Here is a 16,628-nt window from a genome sequence, read left to right on the forward strand (position 1 = left end):
TAAAGGCCGCGGACGGAGGATTATTCCGGAAGACTGTATGACCCGCCTCTGCGGTTCAACCATTCAACAACAGCTATATTTATTCCTGATGATTGAGAGCTTGTAAAATACCGAAGGAGCTTATTTCTGAAAGATTAGACCGAAGTTCGTTCGTGTTTGACTGCCACGCGTTTTATGTGAGCATCTATTCAGGAGACTGCATATTAGGGTGCCAATGGCACCTACAGGAAAAAGTAATCGAATTTTATAACCAGACATCTCAAAAAAAAGTCTCTATGCAAAACTTTAGCTCAATTAGACATGATGAAAGAGTTGGACTTAGCGGTTAATTTTGCGAAAGTTTTCACCCGTGAAAAAACACTAACAAGTCCTTGAATATTCAAAAAAATTCGTAGTTTTAATGCAAAATAGCTTTGATGGTCAAAAAGGTCAAGATTTAGTGTCATCTCGAATTTTATTTGTGGATAGCCTTTATGGGACTTGGAAAATATTGAAGTTTGGAAAGGAAGCTTTTAATTTCTTTTTGAGGCAAAAAGTATGAGTATGTAAGTATAAGTATGAAACGTCGGATTTTGTATCACCTAGTGATTTTTGAAAAATTTCTCCTCTGAAATTTTTGAATTATCGATAAAAATATCATTTTTTTCGAATTGTCACCATATTTCGACGTTTTATGCATATCTAAGACATACACAAAATTAAAAGCTGCATTTCTAAACTCAGGTCGTATCTCAATTAAAAAAAAATATTGTCGCTGAAAGGCATTTTTTCGAAATTCCTCCAGATTTCGATATTTCATGACATTATAGGAAATTTTTTTATATTGAGGAGACTCTTTTTAGGAACTGTTACCTTGCTTGTGAATTGCTCATTACGGTGCATATAAATTTGAATCATCAGTCCAAGTACCATCTCGACATTCCAGTTATGTCCCAGACATTATCCACCAATCTTTTTGCACATGCAAGTAAAACAAAGCTACGACTTATTCAGCGGTAACAGATATTTAGCCCAGATAAGGACAGAATTGTGATATTCTGTCTTTTATAAAGGACGATCACGTCTACATGCCCGCTCACAAAGTTGAAATCGACAGTGTAGTCACTGATTCGAGTTTGTCATGCGTTGATCTACTGAAGCACGGGGTTGTTTCTAACATCCCTTACTGTGGTGAGCAAAGATTTTGAATGGTAATTACACTGGACGGGACAAAATGGTGTGTCCTCCCAAAATTCGTATCAGGTAACCTTTGGCAGGAGAGTCCACATAACCATCCCCGCGTACAAAAAGTGTCCGACTAATGTGAAGCATTCCCCTAAAAAGTGCTTCTAGTATTCTTTTACAGAAATACTAAAAAGAGCTACGCCACTCACGACCACAAATCATTATGCTCACTTGACTCAGCCCAAGTAACAATTGTGGTTTTAAGGCACTCTTAACCTTTAAATGCGCAATGTTGTTTTAAAACAACATTGCGAAAACCATCTCAAAATTATCATAGTAACGTATTAAAACTGTTAGACAATTTTCAGAAAATTTGAAAAAAATGAGGGTTAAAGAGCCTCTTAAAACATAGATTGCGCTTGTAGCATGTTATAAAACTTTAATTCTCGACAAACATATGATTACGGCCTAAAAGCCAACTGTCAAAATCCACTTTGAATGGAAATTCCATACAAACCGCTACTAGTCGAACACAGTTAACAACAGTGTATGAAAGAGAAAACTTTTCTCTTTCATTTACTACCAAAATCTGTGATTGGCGTGTAACGGTTTGTCCGGAATTTCCATTCAAAGTGGATTTTGACAGCTGGCTTTTAGGCCGTAATCATATGTTTGTCGAGAATTGCTACTTGCGAGGAGCGTAACCCTGATTATCTCCATGTGTGCCCACATGGATAATCATCTTTTACTGCTCCGAAAACTATAGACAGGTTAGATTACTTATAAAGGTTTAAATTTTTCTCTTGAGAGGCCGTCAACGAGCGAAAAGATTTGTTGTATTATATGCTGCGGATATTCAGATAAAACACCATTCAGATCACTGGTCATTCCGTCTGTAATAAACCCAGTTACGTTTGTGTCAAAATAAATATTCCAAATAGATTCGTCAAGAAGCTGGCCAAACTTACGATTATTCGAGTTTCGAAATGTCATTGGTCATCATTTTTCAATACTTACAAATCTTTCGTAACGAAGTTGTTTTCAGAGAAATAGAAAACGGAATCATTATAGAATTTAATTAGATTAAACCACGTAAACAAAGTGGGTCGCATGATCCTCCGGAGCGTTTTGTTTTCCTTTGCCTTTTGTCAACTAGTCAGTGGAGAGAAAATACGCGCGAAGATCGTACTCAGGGATATTCACAAATAGAAACTACCATTGGACTACATAAATATTTAACAACTTTTATTACTTGCTTACACGGCAAAGGCCACTCTAATCAATAGAACCTATTTTACGATCGCGGGACAAACATCAACGGCAACAAGTCTGAGGAAATTTCTCCCCTATATTACATCAGTTTTTATTCCAAAGAGAAACATCTTAGCTAATCGGTCCTTGCCGACCACATGTTTACGTGTCGAAATGCGCTTCGAACCGGCTGCCTTTGGTCCCTATCAACGCAGGACGCGGCCCCGGTGCGAGTGCTTCGCGACAATGTAAAAGCTTATATTTCAACTCTCAACCATGCGAAAAGGTAATCTGATAAGCAAGTGCAGGGGCCATGTGATGCATTCGATCGGCTATCAATGATTGTTTTTTCTCTATTAGCTTAGTAATGTAATCGGAATGTCACTCCAGATGATCCGATGAGATGCGCCTGAATGGCGTCGTCAGGTGTGAGGTGGATGCGATTTAGTTTGAATAAATATTTTCTCATAGTACTAATCTTGTCACTAGCTTAGAATTAGGATTAGTTCAATCACAGCTATCGAGTCACTTTTGCGGGCAGGTTTTAGTTTCAGGACGGCTGGCTAAGCAGGGGAACGATAACGCCTGGACTGCCAGCACTGGAGACGATTTCGATGGGTGTGGTACCGCTTATTATCGCGCTGGGCGCATTCGTTAGGTTATCCGTGTGCGATGATCCGTTGGTGGTGTCGTCACAAAACTCGCTGCCCAATGCTGACACGGCAATGTAACAGGAGATCACCAACGCTACCAGACACAGCAGCCAGTAGAGGGAGAAGCAAATGTGCCTTACTCGGTTCCAGAATGGGTCGTCAATGTATTTCGCCAGCTCATCTTTCGTTAGCGCGTACGAGTCACTGTAAGGTAGAGTGAAATTTGATAAGGTTACTAAGCGAAACGCAAAATGGATTCACGTGTTTGCGAATAGGCGAGCAGATAAAGCGTCGAATGAGGAAGCGGCCAAACTCGTGCGTGTTATTATCAGCGTTGATGAGCCACAGAAACTACGCGGCGAACGGTCCAAAGCACTCGAGTCATGGCGCCGAACTTGACCTCAGTGCTCCGTTCGCGCGAAGGCAACGGTGGTTCGCAAGTTCATTAACAAAACACAACAGTTTGTCCTTGCCTGCCAACAAAACGGTTTCAGCGTCAATGCAAGTATTTTCATGCTTTGTCGCCGAGAAAGCAGAGTTGGCTCGGTATCTCTTTAATAGCCGTTGCTATGAAAGTTGCCACTGATTTAGGTGTGGCTTATATGAAAGAGTCGATGTTCTACGAATAACTAGTTGATAATGAAATAAGTTATTATGATACCAGAATAACAATAAAACATTTTCTGAACTTCCAAATGCAAAAATTTCCTGTAGGGAGATATTCAATAATAATAGTATAGCTCATTCATGTATTCATGCCAGAAAAAATACTACAGTAAGGTATTGATTGATTATTAGTAAAAATCCCTGGAATACATAGAAGATACTAAAATAAAGTATTTTGCCTCATTGAGGTTTTAAGAGGCTTTAGGAAGAAAAAAATAACTAAACAATTAAGACCTAGTTTTGGTATGATAGCAGAAAATAGTATGCCCGGGTTATTGACCAGCTATTTACTCCTGAGCGTGTAATATCGTCTTTAAATCTACCGAGAAGAAACGGCGTCTAGAACCCACGCCCGTCGCTTTATTTTCTGAAAGATTAGCAACTACTTTAGAAATGTTACACAATACTAGTTGGATGAACAATTATGAAACACTTGAGTAGTTTGTGTACGTTTGGCGAAACATTGAAATTCTTAGCCAAAGCTAAAGGGTTATCTAAATACATACACCCTACAATAAGGAACGAAAATGCTTTCATTTTCAGCGATAACATGTATTCACTTAAACTATATAGATAAGAGAAAAAGGTAATTGCTGCACCCTTTTAAATTTGTCACAATAATGTCAACATGCATTCGTGAGTTTGTTTGTAGTATTGATTTGCTTCGTTGAACTGAACCGGTTACATGTGGACGAGAGACTTTTGCCTCAAATCAAGTGTATGACTAGATACCTACTTAACTAGTGTTGAAACTGTACTTTTAGCTCACTACAAACTCAAGATCCACTAAGTACTCTTCAACTGAAAAGCTTTCCTAATAATGTTTTATGAGGTAATAATGTTTTAATAATCTTTCTTAGTTAAACAAATTAGATAACCCGTCTCGTTCCTACAAAAAAAAAAATAACATCCACTCGACATCCAATTGAATGTATCCATGACAAAAATGTCAAAGCAAGCAAAGTCGCTTGAGTCGGCAGTGTGTTAGTCTTAGTATGGTAATATTCAACTGCAACTAATCACAATTTTGAACACATTGACATACTTTCATCCTTGGTTAGGGTTATTTCTAGACGCAAATATAATCTGCGAACAAACAAACAAGACAGCGTAATAAACCCCAATAAACAGTCTATATTCAATTCATTCATAGTGCAAAGAAAGGTGGGGTAATATGGCGACTATGTACTAGAATGAAAACTATTTTGACATTTTTTTCGGAATAATGTTAATTTAAATGGTAATTCGATCCACAATCAGTATCACCAATATGAGCTCCGATAGCTCTAGTTCACTTACAAGAATTTTCAAGTTTCCACAGTAATATATATGGAACATCGGATATAAAAACTGAAAATTAATTAAAAAATTCTACAGTAACGTTGCATATCTCAGACTTAAGATCGTGTAGTTTTATTGCGGAAAGCTTTGTTGAAGGTGGCTTATTGATTGGAGGTTCCTCGACCAAGTTATTTAATTTTTGCTGTAACCTATTTTTTTGGTATTTTTCTATTTTAAGCATATGCGAGAAAGAGAGGCAAGACATAACTTTATATTAGAATATATTTTTACTGCAAAATCGGATCAATTTGCAGTCTACGGCAATGTTGATCCTTCCACCTTAAACTAGATATCGGCAGCAGTCTTGAGAGGCGAAGTGAGAGTGTAACACTTGAATTAAAAAAGAGACGAAGTTCACCGGTGCTGTCAACGTCACTTGGACAGATACGCGTATTTTGACAAAAAGAAATGAAGTGAAATGTTAGTGAAACGCTTAATAATCTTATAGACTACTTGGTAATAAAGTTATTTAAAATAAATTTACGCTGAAATTAAATCATTTCAATTAAAACTTTACGTTATTTTGTGGGAAGTTAAGATACAGTATGCCAAGAAGCGTCTTGTTCTAGTGAGTTTTCTACCCAACTTGGATAAAGCTCAGTTACGTTTGAAAGAACCAACAACGAAGGACAGATAAGTATTTGCTAAGATCTTCTCTCTTCCACTTGTACTATGCGAATGAGGCTAAAATGTGGTGCCCCAATTTCAAATACGAGTCAGTTCGATGTTTGAATAACAATTACCAAAGTTTTCACAGGATTTTTTTTTATAAAAAGCAAGTCATCCATCATTAGTTGAGCAGGTTCACAGTCCTTGGATACCGTAATACTCTCCATCTGTGGCCATTTAAAAGTATCTTAAATCGAGCCTAAATATAAACCACAATTCTTTATACAGTTGAAGTACTAAACTCTCATGATATGTTCATTATGCCCCACACTCCCCTGCATCACTGCAACGAAGAAGTCGTCAACAGCTTTTGATAGACATTGCGTACGTATCATCTTCCGGGTTACGTTAATCTTTTAATACATCGCAATGTATTCGTCATTTTTTTTTCGTGATGCTCTATTGAACATGACCACCGTGAAAGAGTTTGACGAATCTCGTAATTTTTAAAGCGTAGTTCAACACATGCAAGAACGATTATATTAAGATTGAAAATATTGGAAACCAAAACAAGATTCATTCGAAATGCGGTGTATATTCAACGAGTATATGCAATATCTAGATATAATAGGCAAAGATGGTCATCGAGTTGAGAAAATGGCATCTGAAAAATTACCTCGTACTTTATATTCCCATTTATGATCAGGAGCTTGATTTAAGAACCAAACAACGTAATGCCGTGTTAAATAAACAATTTTTTTCCGAATAATCTGTCAGATTTAATAAAAGAATTGTATTTTGAACGATTTTTGCAGATAAATGTTTTGGTCCCTTTTGAAACATCGCACTGGTTTTGTGCCCTCTCCCATAATCCCTTTTCGGTGAGACGTTAGCTTATAGTTCATGCGGATGAACCCCTTTGCTTACAGCAAATGATTATGTGACGTTTATTTTTATCCCTTTCTCGGTGTTGGGTTGTTTTTGTATCCTTTTCAAGTATAGTCTTGTTCATTAAGAAAAGGGCCCATTAACAATTTGGTTCTTTACTGACACAGTTAACCTCACTTTTCTTGACAGTTCGTTTGTATCACAGAGAACAGACGTTCATCTTCAGCATTCAACTTGTGTAGAATCTCTAATGGTTTCGAAGGTAGTTGGGATATCCAAACCAGGTGCGCTACTGTCGTCATGTTTTTGTGGCTGAGTTCGACAGAATTGACAGCGGTTATTCCTCTACCCAGTCAAACTAGTCCGGAACCGATTCGGACTTCCAGCATGAATTCCAGCTCAAATGCGTCAACTGATAGAGTCGGAATCGGATGTTTTCTTTGAGCAAGATTCCATACTGAATCCATCCAGGATTTCGAACCGGTTCCGAAATGGATTTGACGGATAGTTTGGATAGGTTGGTGTGGCGGCGCTAGTGTTTATCGTATATTAATTCAAATGTTTACACACGTTTTTTAAATATTTTTGTTCGATCATGGATGTCTGTTCTCTGTGCTTGTATTCTTTACATGGGCTTAGAAAAATTTGTGGAGGACTAGATTCGCTCAAAGCAAATCGTAAAGAATTTTTTTAGAAACAGTACAAGCGTACTGTCAAAAATGAACACTAAGTTGATTTGTGACGTCAGCGTAAAGTATTCAATTTTATCCGTTTTGGTGTTTGGTGTATATGAACCGTTAATTTTTGATGGGAAGAGAAAGGGAACATAAACAAAACAAGTAATTTTGCTTACGTGCCTTTCCGATAATCTATTATTTCGCCAACAGCCAGGCTTTAGAATCGGCTTATTTAAAGTGTGTATAAAGCTTTGTTAGTGTCCATTTGAAGTAAGTATTAACCGGAATTGTTTACGTTTTGTTTATGGGCCCATTTGAAATGTTCTCGTCGATTGTCGAGTTCTGCTCGATTCAAATCTTTTTCTCACGTTCACACACAGACAAACACACACACGTATACACTCCAAGCTACAGAGAAAGTTGCGACGTGATCAACAAAGCAGCACCGCCGTGAAGCAACAAATCGGTTTTGGGAGAAATTCCGTCAGCGGTGAACGTTCCGTTAAAGTAGACTAGATCCACCGCCGAGGACCAGTTGAGTAGTACACGACGTAGCACCTAGCTCGGGTCACCAGCGAACCGGATGCCAGGCTCTGCCGGAATCGCCAAACCGACCTCGGCACCCTACCGGTTTGCCTATTGAGGAGATTGGACACCCGCAAAAGCATCTATCTCGCATCTTCATTCTACTGCCTGGAGTACGATGGTGTGGAGGAAAAACTGGAGCGTGTGGTCTTCGACTGCCTCAGATTCGAGGAAGTGCGAAGCGAGTTGCCGGCTGAAAGCGCAGAGTATGTCGTACAAGAGAAAGGATGTGGAATACCGCCAGTAGAGTAGTCGCGCTATATTAGTGAAACAGCAGAGGAAATGGAGAAGAGATTAATAAACTAATGACCAATGCATCATACCGGTCGCCATGGAGTTCGATAAATCCACCACCGGGGACTAGCTCGAGCAGTTCGCGCCGATGCACCTGATGTGGATCGTCGAGGCGCCGGTGTACCGGACACCGCTAAACCTGGAATCGTCGGAGCATTCTCGACATCCTACTTGGTAACGCGGGAGTAGGCTAGATCCATCTCCGGGGACTAGAGCGAGTAGGTCGAGTCGAACAGCCTGCAGCAGGTCGTTGGGGCGCCAATAAACCGGACATCACGCTCATCAAAGAATTGCTGGGCAGACCCACCGACTGACCGGTTGAGTAGGCTAGAACTATCGCTGGGGACTAGATCGAGCAGATCGCGCCGAAACAGGGAGCTAAATGGCTCACGAAAATCGGTATCGGCAGAAATCCACCGCCGGAGAATTCACAGTCAGAGTAGGATGGATTCACCAAAGCTGGGAGCTAATTGGCACACGAAACAGATATTGGTACCAAGAGAAAATACGTCGCCAGAAACTCGCAGTTGGAGTTGGGTGAGTTCTTCGCCGGGGACTATCCGAGGAGATCTTGATAATGCTGGTAGCTATGTGCATCACGGAAACTGGAGCTAGACGGTTTTCGATAATTTGACGCTGAGGAATGTCTGAGTGAAGCTCGGCGATAATTGGCTCACAGTAGTATATATGGAACATCGGATATAAAAACTGAAAATTAATTAAAAAATTCTACAGTAACGTTGCATATCTCAGACTTAAGATCGTGTAGTTTTATTGCGGAAAGCTTTGTTGAAGGTGGCTTATTGATTGGAGGTTCCTCGACCAAGTTATTTAATTTTTGCTGTAACCTATTTTTTTGGTATTTTTCTATTTTAAGCATATGCGAGAAAGAGAGGCAAGACATAACTTTATATTAGAATATATTTTTACTGCAAAATCGGATCAATTTGCAGTCTACGGCAATGTTGATCCTTCCACCTTAAACTAGATATCGGCAGCAGTCTTGAGAGGCGAAGTGAGAGTGTAACACTTGAATTAAAAAAGAGACGAAGTTCACCGGTGCTGTCAACGTCACTTGGACAGATACGCGTATTTTGACAAAAAGAAATGAAGTGAAATGTTAGTGAAACGCTTAATAATCTTATAGACTACTTGGTAATAAAGTTATTTAAAATACATTTACGCTGAAATTAAATCATTTCAATTAAAACTTTACGTTATTTTGTGGGAAGTTAAGATACAGTATGCCAAGAAGCGTCTTGTTCTAGTGAGTTTTCTACCCAACTTGGATAAAGCTCAGTTACGTTTGAAAGAACCAACAACGAAGGACAGATAAGTATTTGCTAAGATCTTCTCTCTTCCACTTGTACTATGCGAATGAGGCTAAAATGTGGTGCCCCAATTTCAAATACGAGTCAGTTCGATGTTTGAATAACAATTACCAAAGTTTTCACAGGATTTTTTTTTATAAAAAGCAAGTCATCCATCATTAGTTGAGCAGGTTCACAGTCCTTGGATACCGTAATACTCTCCATCTGTGGCCATTTAAAAGTATCTTAAATCGAGCCTAAATATAAACCACAATTCTTTATACAGTTGAAGTACTAAACTCTCATGATATGTTCATTATGCCCCACACTCCCCTGCATCACTGCAACGAAGAAGTCGTCAACAGCTTTTGATAGACATTGCGTACGTATCATCTTCCGGGTTACGTTAATCTTTTAATACATCGCAATGTATTCGTCATTTTTTTTCGTGATGCTCTATTGAACATGACCACCGTGAAAGAGTTTGACGAATCTCGTAATTTTTAAAGCGTAGTTCAACACATGCAAGAACGATTATATTAAGATTGAAAATATTGGAAACCAAAACAAGATTCATTCGAAATGCGGTGTATATTCAACGAGTATATGCAATATCTAGATATAATAGGCAAAGATGGTCATCGAGTTGAGAAAATGGCATCTGAAAAATTACCTCGTACTTTATATTCCCATTTATGATCAGGAGCTTGATTTAAGAACCAAACAACGTAATGCCGTGTTAAATAAACAATTTTTTTCCGAATAATCTGTCAGATTTAATAAAAGAATTGTATTTTGAACGATTTTTGCAGATAAATGTTTTGGTCCCTTTTGAAACATCGCACTGGTTTTGTGCCCTCTCCCATAATCCCTTTTCGGTGAGACGTTAGCTTATAGTTCATGCGGATGAACCCCTTTGCTTACAGCAAATAATTATGTGACGTTTATTTTGATCCCTTTCTCGGTGTTGGGTTGTTTTTGTATCCTTTTCAAGTATAGTCTTGTACATTAAGAAAAGGGCCCATAAATAATTTGGTTCTTTACTGACACAGTTAACCACACTTTTCTTGACATTTCGCTTGTATCACAGAGAACAGACGTCCATCTTCAGCATTCAACTTGTGTAGAATTTCGAAGGTAGTTGGGATATCCAAACCAGGTGCGCTACTGTCGTCATGTTTTTTTGTGCCTGAGTTCGACAGAATTGACAGCGGTTATTCCTCTACCCAGTCAAACTAGTCCGGAACCGATTCGGACTTTCAGCATGAATTCCAGCTCAAATGCATCAACCGATAGAGTCGAAATCGGTTGTTTTCTTTGAGCAAAATTCCATACTGAATCCATCCAGGATTTCGAACCGGTTCCGGAATGGATTTGACGGATAGTTTGGATAGGTTGGTGTGGCGACGCTAGTGTTTATCGTATATTAATTCAAATGTTTACACACGTTTTTTAAATATTTTTGTTCGATCATGGATGTCTGTTCTCTGTGCTTGTATTGTTTACATGGACTTAGAAAAAATTGTGGACGACTAGATTCGCTCGAAGCAAATCGTAAAGAATTTGTCCTTGTTTTTCTTGAAAAGTCCTTGAAACAGTACAAGCGAACTGACAAAAATGAACACTTAGTTGATTTGTGACGTCAGCGTAAAGTATTCAATTTTATCCGTTTTGGTGTTTGGTGTATATGAACCGTTAATTTTTGATGGGAAGAGAAAGGGAACATAAACAAAACAAGTAATTTTGCTTACGTGCCTTTTTGATAATCTATTATTTCGCCAACAGCCAGGCTTCAGAATCGGCTTATTTAAGGTGTGTATAAAGCTTTGTTAGTGTCTATTTGAAGTAAGTATTAACCGGAATTGTTTAGGTTTTGTTTATAGGCCCATTTGAAATGTTCTCGTCGATTGTCGAGTTCTGCTCGATTTAAATCCTTTTCTCACGTTCACACACAGACAAACACACACACTTATACACTCCGAGCTACAGAGAAAGTTGCGACGTGATCAACAAAGCAGCACCGCCGTGAAACAACAAATCGGTTTTGGGAGAAATTCCGTCAGCGGTGAACGTTCCGTTAAAGTAGACTAGATCCACCGCCGGGGACCAGTTGAGTAGTACACGACGTAGCACCTAGCTCGGGTCACCAGCGAACCGGATGCCAAGCTCTGCCGGAATCGCCAAACCGACCTCGGCACCCTACCGGTTTGCCTATTGAGGAGATTGGACACCCGCAAAAGCATCTATCTCGCATCTTCATTCTACTGCCTTGAGTGCGATGGTGTGGAGGAAAAACTAGAGCGCGTGGTCTTCGACTGCCTCAGATTCGAGGAAGTGCGAAGCGAGTTGCCGGCTGAAAGCGCAGAGTATGTCGTAAAAGAGGAAGGATGTGGAATTCCGCTAGTAGAGTAGTCGCGCATATATTAGTGAAACAGCAGAGGAAATGGAGAAGAGATTGACAAACTAATGACCAATGCATCATACCGGTCGCCATGGAGTTCGATAAATCCACCACCGGGGACTAGCTCGAGCACCGGATGTGGATCGTCGAGGCACCGGGCACCGCTCAACCTGGAGTCGCCGGAGCCTTCTCGACACCCTACTTGGTAACGCGGGAGTATGCTAGATCCATCTCCGGGGACTAGAGCGAGTAAGTCGTGTCGTACAGCATGCGGCGGGTAGTTGTGGTGTCAGTAAACCGGAAGCCACGTTCGCCCTGGAATCGCTGGACAGACCTCGGTACCTACCAGCTAACCCATTGAGTAGGCTAGATCCACCGCTGGGGACTAGATCGAGCAAATCGCGACGAAACCGGGAGCTAAATGGCTCACGAAAACGAGGATCGGTATCGGCAGAAATCCATCGCCGGTGAAATCACAGTCAGAGTAGGATAGATTCACCACCGGGGACTATCTGAGCATACCGTGACAAAGCTGGGAGCTAATTGGCGCACGAAACAGATATTGGTACCAAGAGAAAATCTGTCGCTGGAAAGTCGCAGTTGGAGTTGGGTGAGTTCATCGCCGGGGACTATCCGAGGAGATCTTGATAATGCTGGTAGCTATGTGCCTCACGGAAACTGGAGCTAGACGGCTTTCGATAATTTGCCGCTGGGGAATGTCTGAGTGAAGCTCGGGGATAATTGGCTCAAGTACGCAGAGGATCTAAACGTAATAGATAGAGACGGTAAGCAAGAGAAGAATCGGGAGATAAATGGCCATTTCATGGATCAAAGGTCGAACCATTTTATGGACCAAGCGAGGTTCCGAGATAGAAACGGAAATGTCGTGAGCAGAAGAAGAGATGCGATGAAAGCATATCAAGACCCTCCCACCAAGAAATCACGCTTATACTTGTTTACGACGAATGCGAGATTCGTTCGAAAGCGGTTTGTATTTCCGTTTACAACAGCAAAATCACAGAGAACAGACATCCATGATCGAACAAAAATATTTAAAAAACGTGTGTAAACATTTGAATTAATATATTAAAAACACTAGCGCCGCCACACCAACCTATCCCAACTATCCGTCAAATCGATTCCGGAACCGGTTTGAAATCCTGGATGGATTCTGCATGGAATCTAGCTCAAAGAAAACAACCGATTCCGACTCTATCGGTTGACGCATTTGAGCTAGAATTCATGCTGGAAGTCCGAATCGGTTCCGGACTAGTTTGACTGGGTAGAGGAATAACCGCTGTCAATTCTGTCGCACTCAGCCACAAAAAAACATGACGACAGTAGCGTACCTGGTTTAGATATCCAAACTACTTTCGAAACCGTTAGAGATTTTACACAAGTTGAATGCTGAAGATGGACGTCTGTTCTCTGTGGCAAAATCAAGTAGGCTTACTGTTTGTTCGAATCACTTTAGAACGAATATCGTATTCGTCGTAAACAAGTATAAGGGTAAATACTTTGATGTAGTTCCGTGAGGAAAAAGGACAGTAAAAGAGTGAGGAGTGCTTTAGTGTTTTTCATAATGGTAACCTTTTAATATTTTCGCGTGACATTTTTATTTAAAAAGTGCTGTATGCATTCTGTTTTGCAATGAAATAAATGAGATCTGGATCTCCTACTCCTAATTTGCAATTTAATTTCATGTATAATCAAATTGTGCATCTCCCTCGCATCTCGAGCAAATTTCTCCAAAAAATGTCGAAACGCCAGAGCACTTGCTCCACCTTTTATACGCAGCCTAAACACTCATTTGCTATTGGGGCTTGGGAGCAATTTTTCACTAGTAATCTATCCCCCACATACTTGTGCATCTGCCAGTTGCACCATCAAAGCAGATGAGTCCACAGTCCCAACTAAAATATATTTAAAATGTCCTTGAAAGCGGACGAAGCATTGTTTTTGGGTATTATATCTGTTAGTCTGTGTCTTGACTTTCATGGGTGGTTTTATCATTATGAAAAGCACTGTATAAAAAAGAACAGACACACACAGGGTTTTTAGGCTGTATACAAAGTAGCAGCAGCTGGTCTGCAGCTGAAAGTGTAAAAAGTGTCTTAAGATTATCTAAAGAAGCAGTAAGCACTTCGAATCGATATTCCTGATTCGAATTATTTTCAAGCCGGGTTGACTGAATTGCGGCATTTTGTAACTCTTTCGACGAAACATTCGAGCAGTACTAGATTTTGACTGCAACCGTACTAGTCGCTCGAACGCATTCTGTCAAATCAATGTTCACGACTACAAAATTGTAAGATTTCGTTTTATGAAGCTTTTGTGAGATTCTTTGAGACAGGCTTTTTTGGCCCCAAGAACAGTTTCATAAAACATAGTAATTTTATGGATAATCTCGCAAAATTAAATTTTTCAAAAAAGTGCTACAAAAAACTTAATGAATTTTTGTATCTAAAGTTTTTTCTTCGTACTCTTGCTCTGCCTCTAGTAATCTGGCTCTAAAATAAAGTTATCCCATATTTCTAGCTAATTAAAGGATTCAAAGTAAAAAGATGACTCACTCCTAATGATTACAACGCAAAAGATATAAAAATATGTTCATTTTATGCGATTTATTCAGGGGATCACGTATCCCCGCTAAATGGACGTCCTACTTTTTGCGCAGTCTAGGAAAGCCCAGGACCATGGTTCTATATAATTCGTTGATACTCTCTGTTACTTTGCACGGCTATGATGCATGCATGGAGATAGTTTGCGGCGAAATAAATTCTTTATTAAGATTTTCAGAATATTGAGGTTATATTTTAGCAAAAGTTAAACCCAAAAGTCTAAGAGTTTACCATCTTGTTTTGAGGTATTTAATATTCCAACGTTTTCGTTAGGTAAAACTAATTACTATGGACAATTTATTACGAAATAATTTGGGAGCTTAAAATTTTTTAATCTAATAAAACCACAATAAAACACTTCAAATACTAATAAAAATCACATATTTATTAATAACTGAAAGCTGTAGTAGATTAAGTTCAATTTTTCAGTATTTGTATGAAGCATATAAAGTGGAAGCTACATTAAAAATCTCCAATGATCGACCTGAGCTGAGAAAGTCTACCCGAGGACTATTAATTGAGAGCGGAATTTTTCCATTCTTTCAATTACTGCAAATAGGTTTGCAGCAATGGCAAATATGAATTTAGTCGTCTCTTGTCTGCCTTTCGTTAGATGTTGGAAAAGGAGAACTAACTAATAGCGAGTAGAAGGTGATTTGCCTTTATTCAACATTGCAGCAAACACTTTTAAGAAATAATTAATTATCACTGGAACTACCGAATAATATCACTCTTGATTTTAAAAAAATACAGGATTTCGCAAAAGTATACGACTGGAATTAGGTCTATTGCAGTGTACCAATATACCAAACATACTATGGACCACATTCTTCATGGTGAATTTAAGCCTATTTAGTTACAATAATTAACAAAATGATACATCAGGGTTAAAGAAGCGCTAAACTACAATGTTGCATCTCTAAAATTAGATCTAACAGAGAACAAACTTGCTGTGAAACAATATGTGTTAAATTCATCGTATAGTTTATATTTGTTACGTATACAATACACACCAGTGAATGAGTGTGTGTATTATTGTCGAGGTGTTGATAATTCCCTCTACGGTTTAATCAATTTTTATAATTAAATATTCAAAAATATCTTTCAAAGTATTGAATCCGGGTGGAATGTGAAAGCACTTAAAAATAAATGAATTTTTAATAAAAGATTGACAAAAATGAAATGATTTTACGGCACTGAATCACTGTATTGCAATTCTCCACAATAGGAATTCCCAATGTACCATCTTGTACTTTATTTCTACTCAATGTTTGGAATATAAACCATGTCTTGAATGTGTTGGTTATAACACTACTGATAGGAACGATCTAAAAACCGCAACGAAGCTGTGACAGTGCAAACAACGTCATAAATACAAGAAAGTAAGCGCTCTAATCACTAGACAAAATAATGCGCATTCGAATTATTATGTCTGTCCTCTAATCACCCGAACAAATGCTTAAAACTTTCCGAAATGGGCTACGACCCCACAACGTGACCCTAAATCTGCACGCACTAAAACCCAGCTCGTGTTGCTGAGCCAAACTTCGCTAATCATGGCGGGGGGACAAGACCTCCATGACGAAAGAACACTTACAATTCACTGATTAGACTCGTGGTGGTATTGTTGTTCAGATCTTCCTGGGGAATCGGAATGACATGGGATTTCTGATACTCCTTAGGCAGCAGTCGGGTTTTTTCGTTGACGGTCATTTTGTTTCTGTGATCACTTCAAACTTGTCCAAAGGAAACCAAACAAAATCACAAACGCTCACGCACGCGCACAGGACGTGAAACGATAGCTTTGACGGTTAGAACACTTGTGGTTGCGAGAACTACACCGAACAGGACAATTTATAGCGCGATCCCTATCAGTTCAATCGAATGAGAGATAGAACAACAGACGAGAGACACCGATAGATCACAGCTTCCTTCAGAACACAAGCTAGTTCTCCGAGAGGTATCTCTCTCTCATAGAGCTCAAACACACAATCACATAGTAGAAGTAGTAGTCGGTGGCTTTCCCGGCCATGCCGTCATCTATTCGGCCCCGGGCGGGCAAATTGGCACGCATGGATGCTACGATGGGTGTGACTCAACTGAAACTGATAAGACAGGAGATTGGTTTGTTTACTACAAACAATTCAGTGGTGGAGTTCGGCTTACGC

At 39.4% G+C, this 16,628-nt stretch overlaps 1 protein-coding gene across 1 annotated transcript; it reads right to left on the minus strand.

The window, feature by feature from the left end:
* Positions 1-2,388: 2,388 nt before the first annotated feature.
* LOC131677618 (uncharacterized) lies at positions 2,389-16,301 on the minus strand. Its single transcript, XM_058957514.1, has 2 exons — positions 16,058-16,301; positions 2,389-3,272 (listed from the first exon to the last, which is right to left on the minus strand). Exons 1-2 carry the CDS (start codon positions 16,171-16,173, stop codon positions 2,966-2,968), a joined length of 423 nt encoding a protein of 140 aa, XP_058813497.1. The 5' UTR covers positions 16,174-16,301; the 3' UTR covers positions 2,389-2,965.
* Between the last annotated feature and the right edge of the window lie 327 nt (positions 16,302-16,628).

This window comes from Topomyia yanbarensis, chromosome 1 (genome assembly GCF_030247195.1).
Source record: "Topomyia yanbarensis strain Yona2022 chromosome 1, ASM3024719v1, whole genome shotgun sequence".
NCBI classification, from domain to species: Eukaryota; Metazoa; Arthropoda; class Insecta; order Diptera; family Culicidae; genus Topomyia; species Topomyia yanbarensis.

What these genes read in the sequence shown, in the direction of transcription:
- LOC131677618 (XM_058957514.1), bottom strand. Translation starts at nt 16,173, where the DNA reads ATGACCGTCAACGAAAAAACCCGACTGCTGCCTAAGGAGTATCAGAAA. An exon ending in ACGAGTCTAATCAGTGAATT is followed by an intron (nt 3,273 to 16,057) that starts GTAAGTGTTCTT and finishes TCTACCTTACAG; the next exon opens with TGACTCGTACGCGCTAACGA.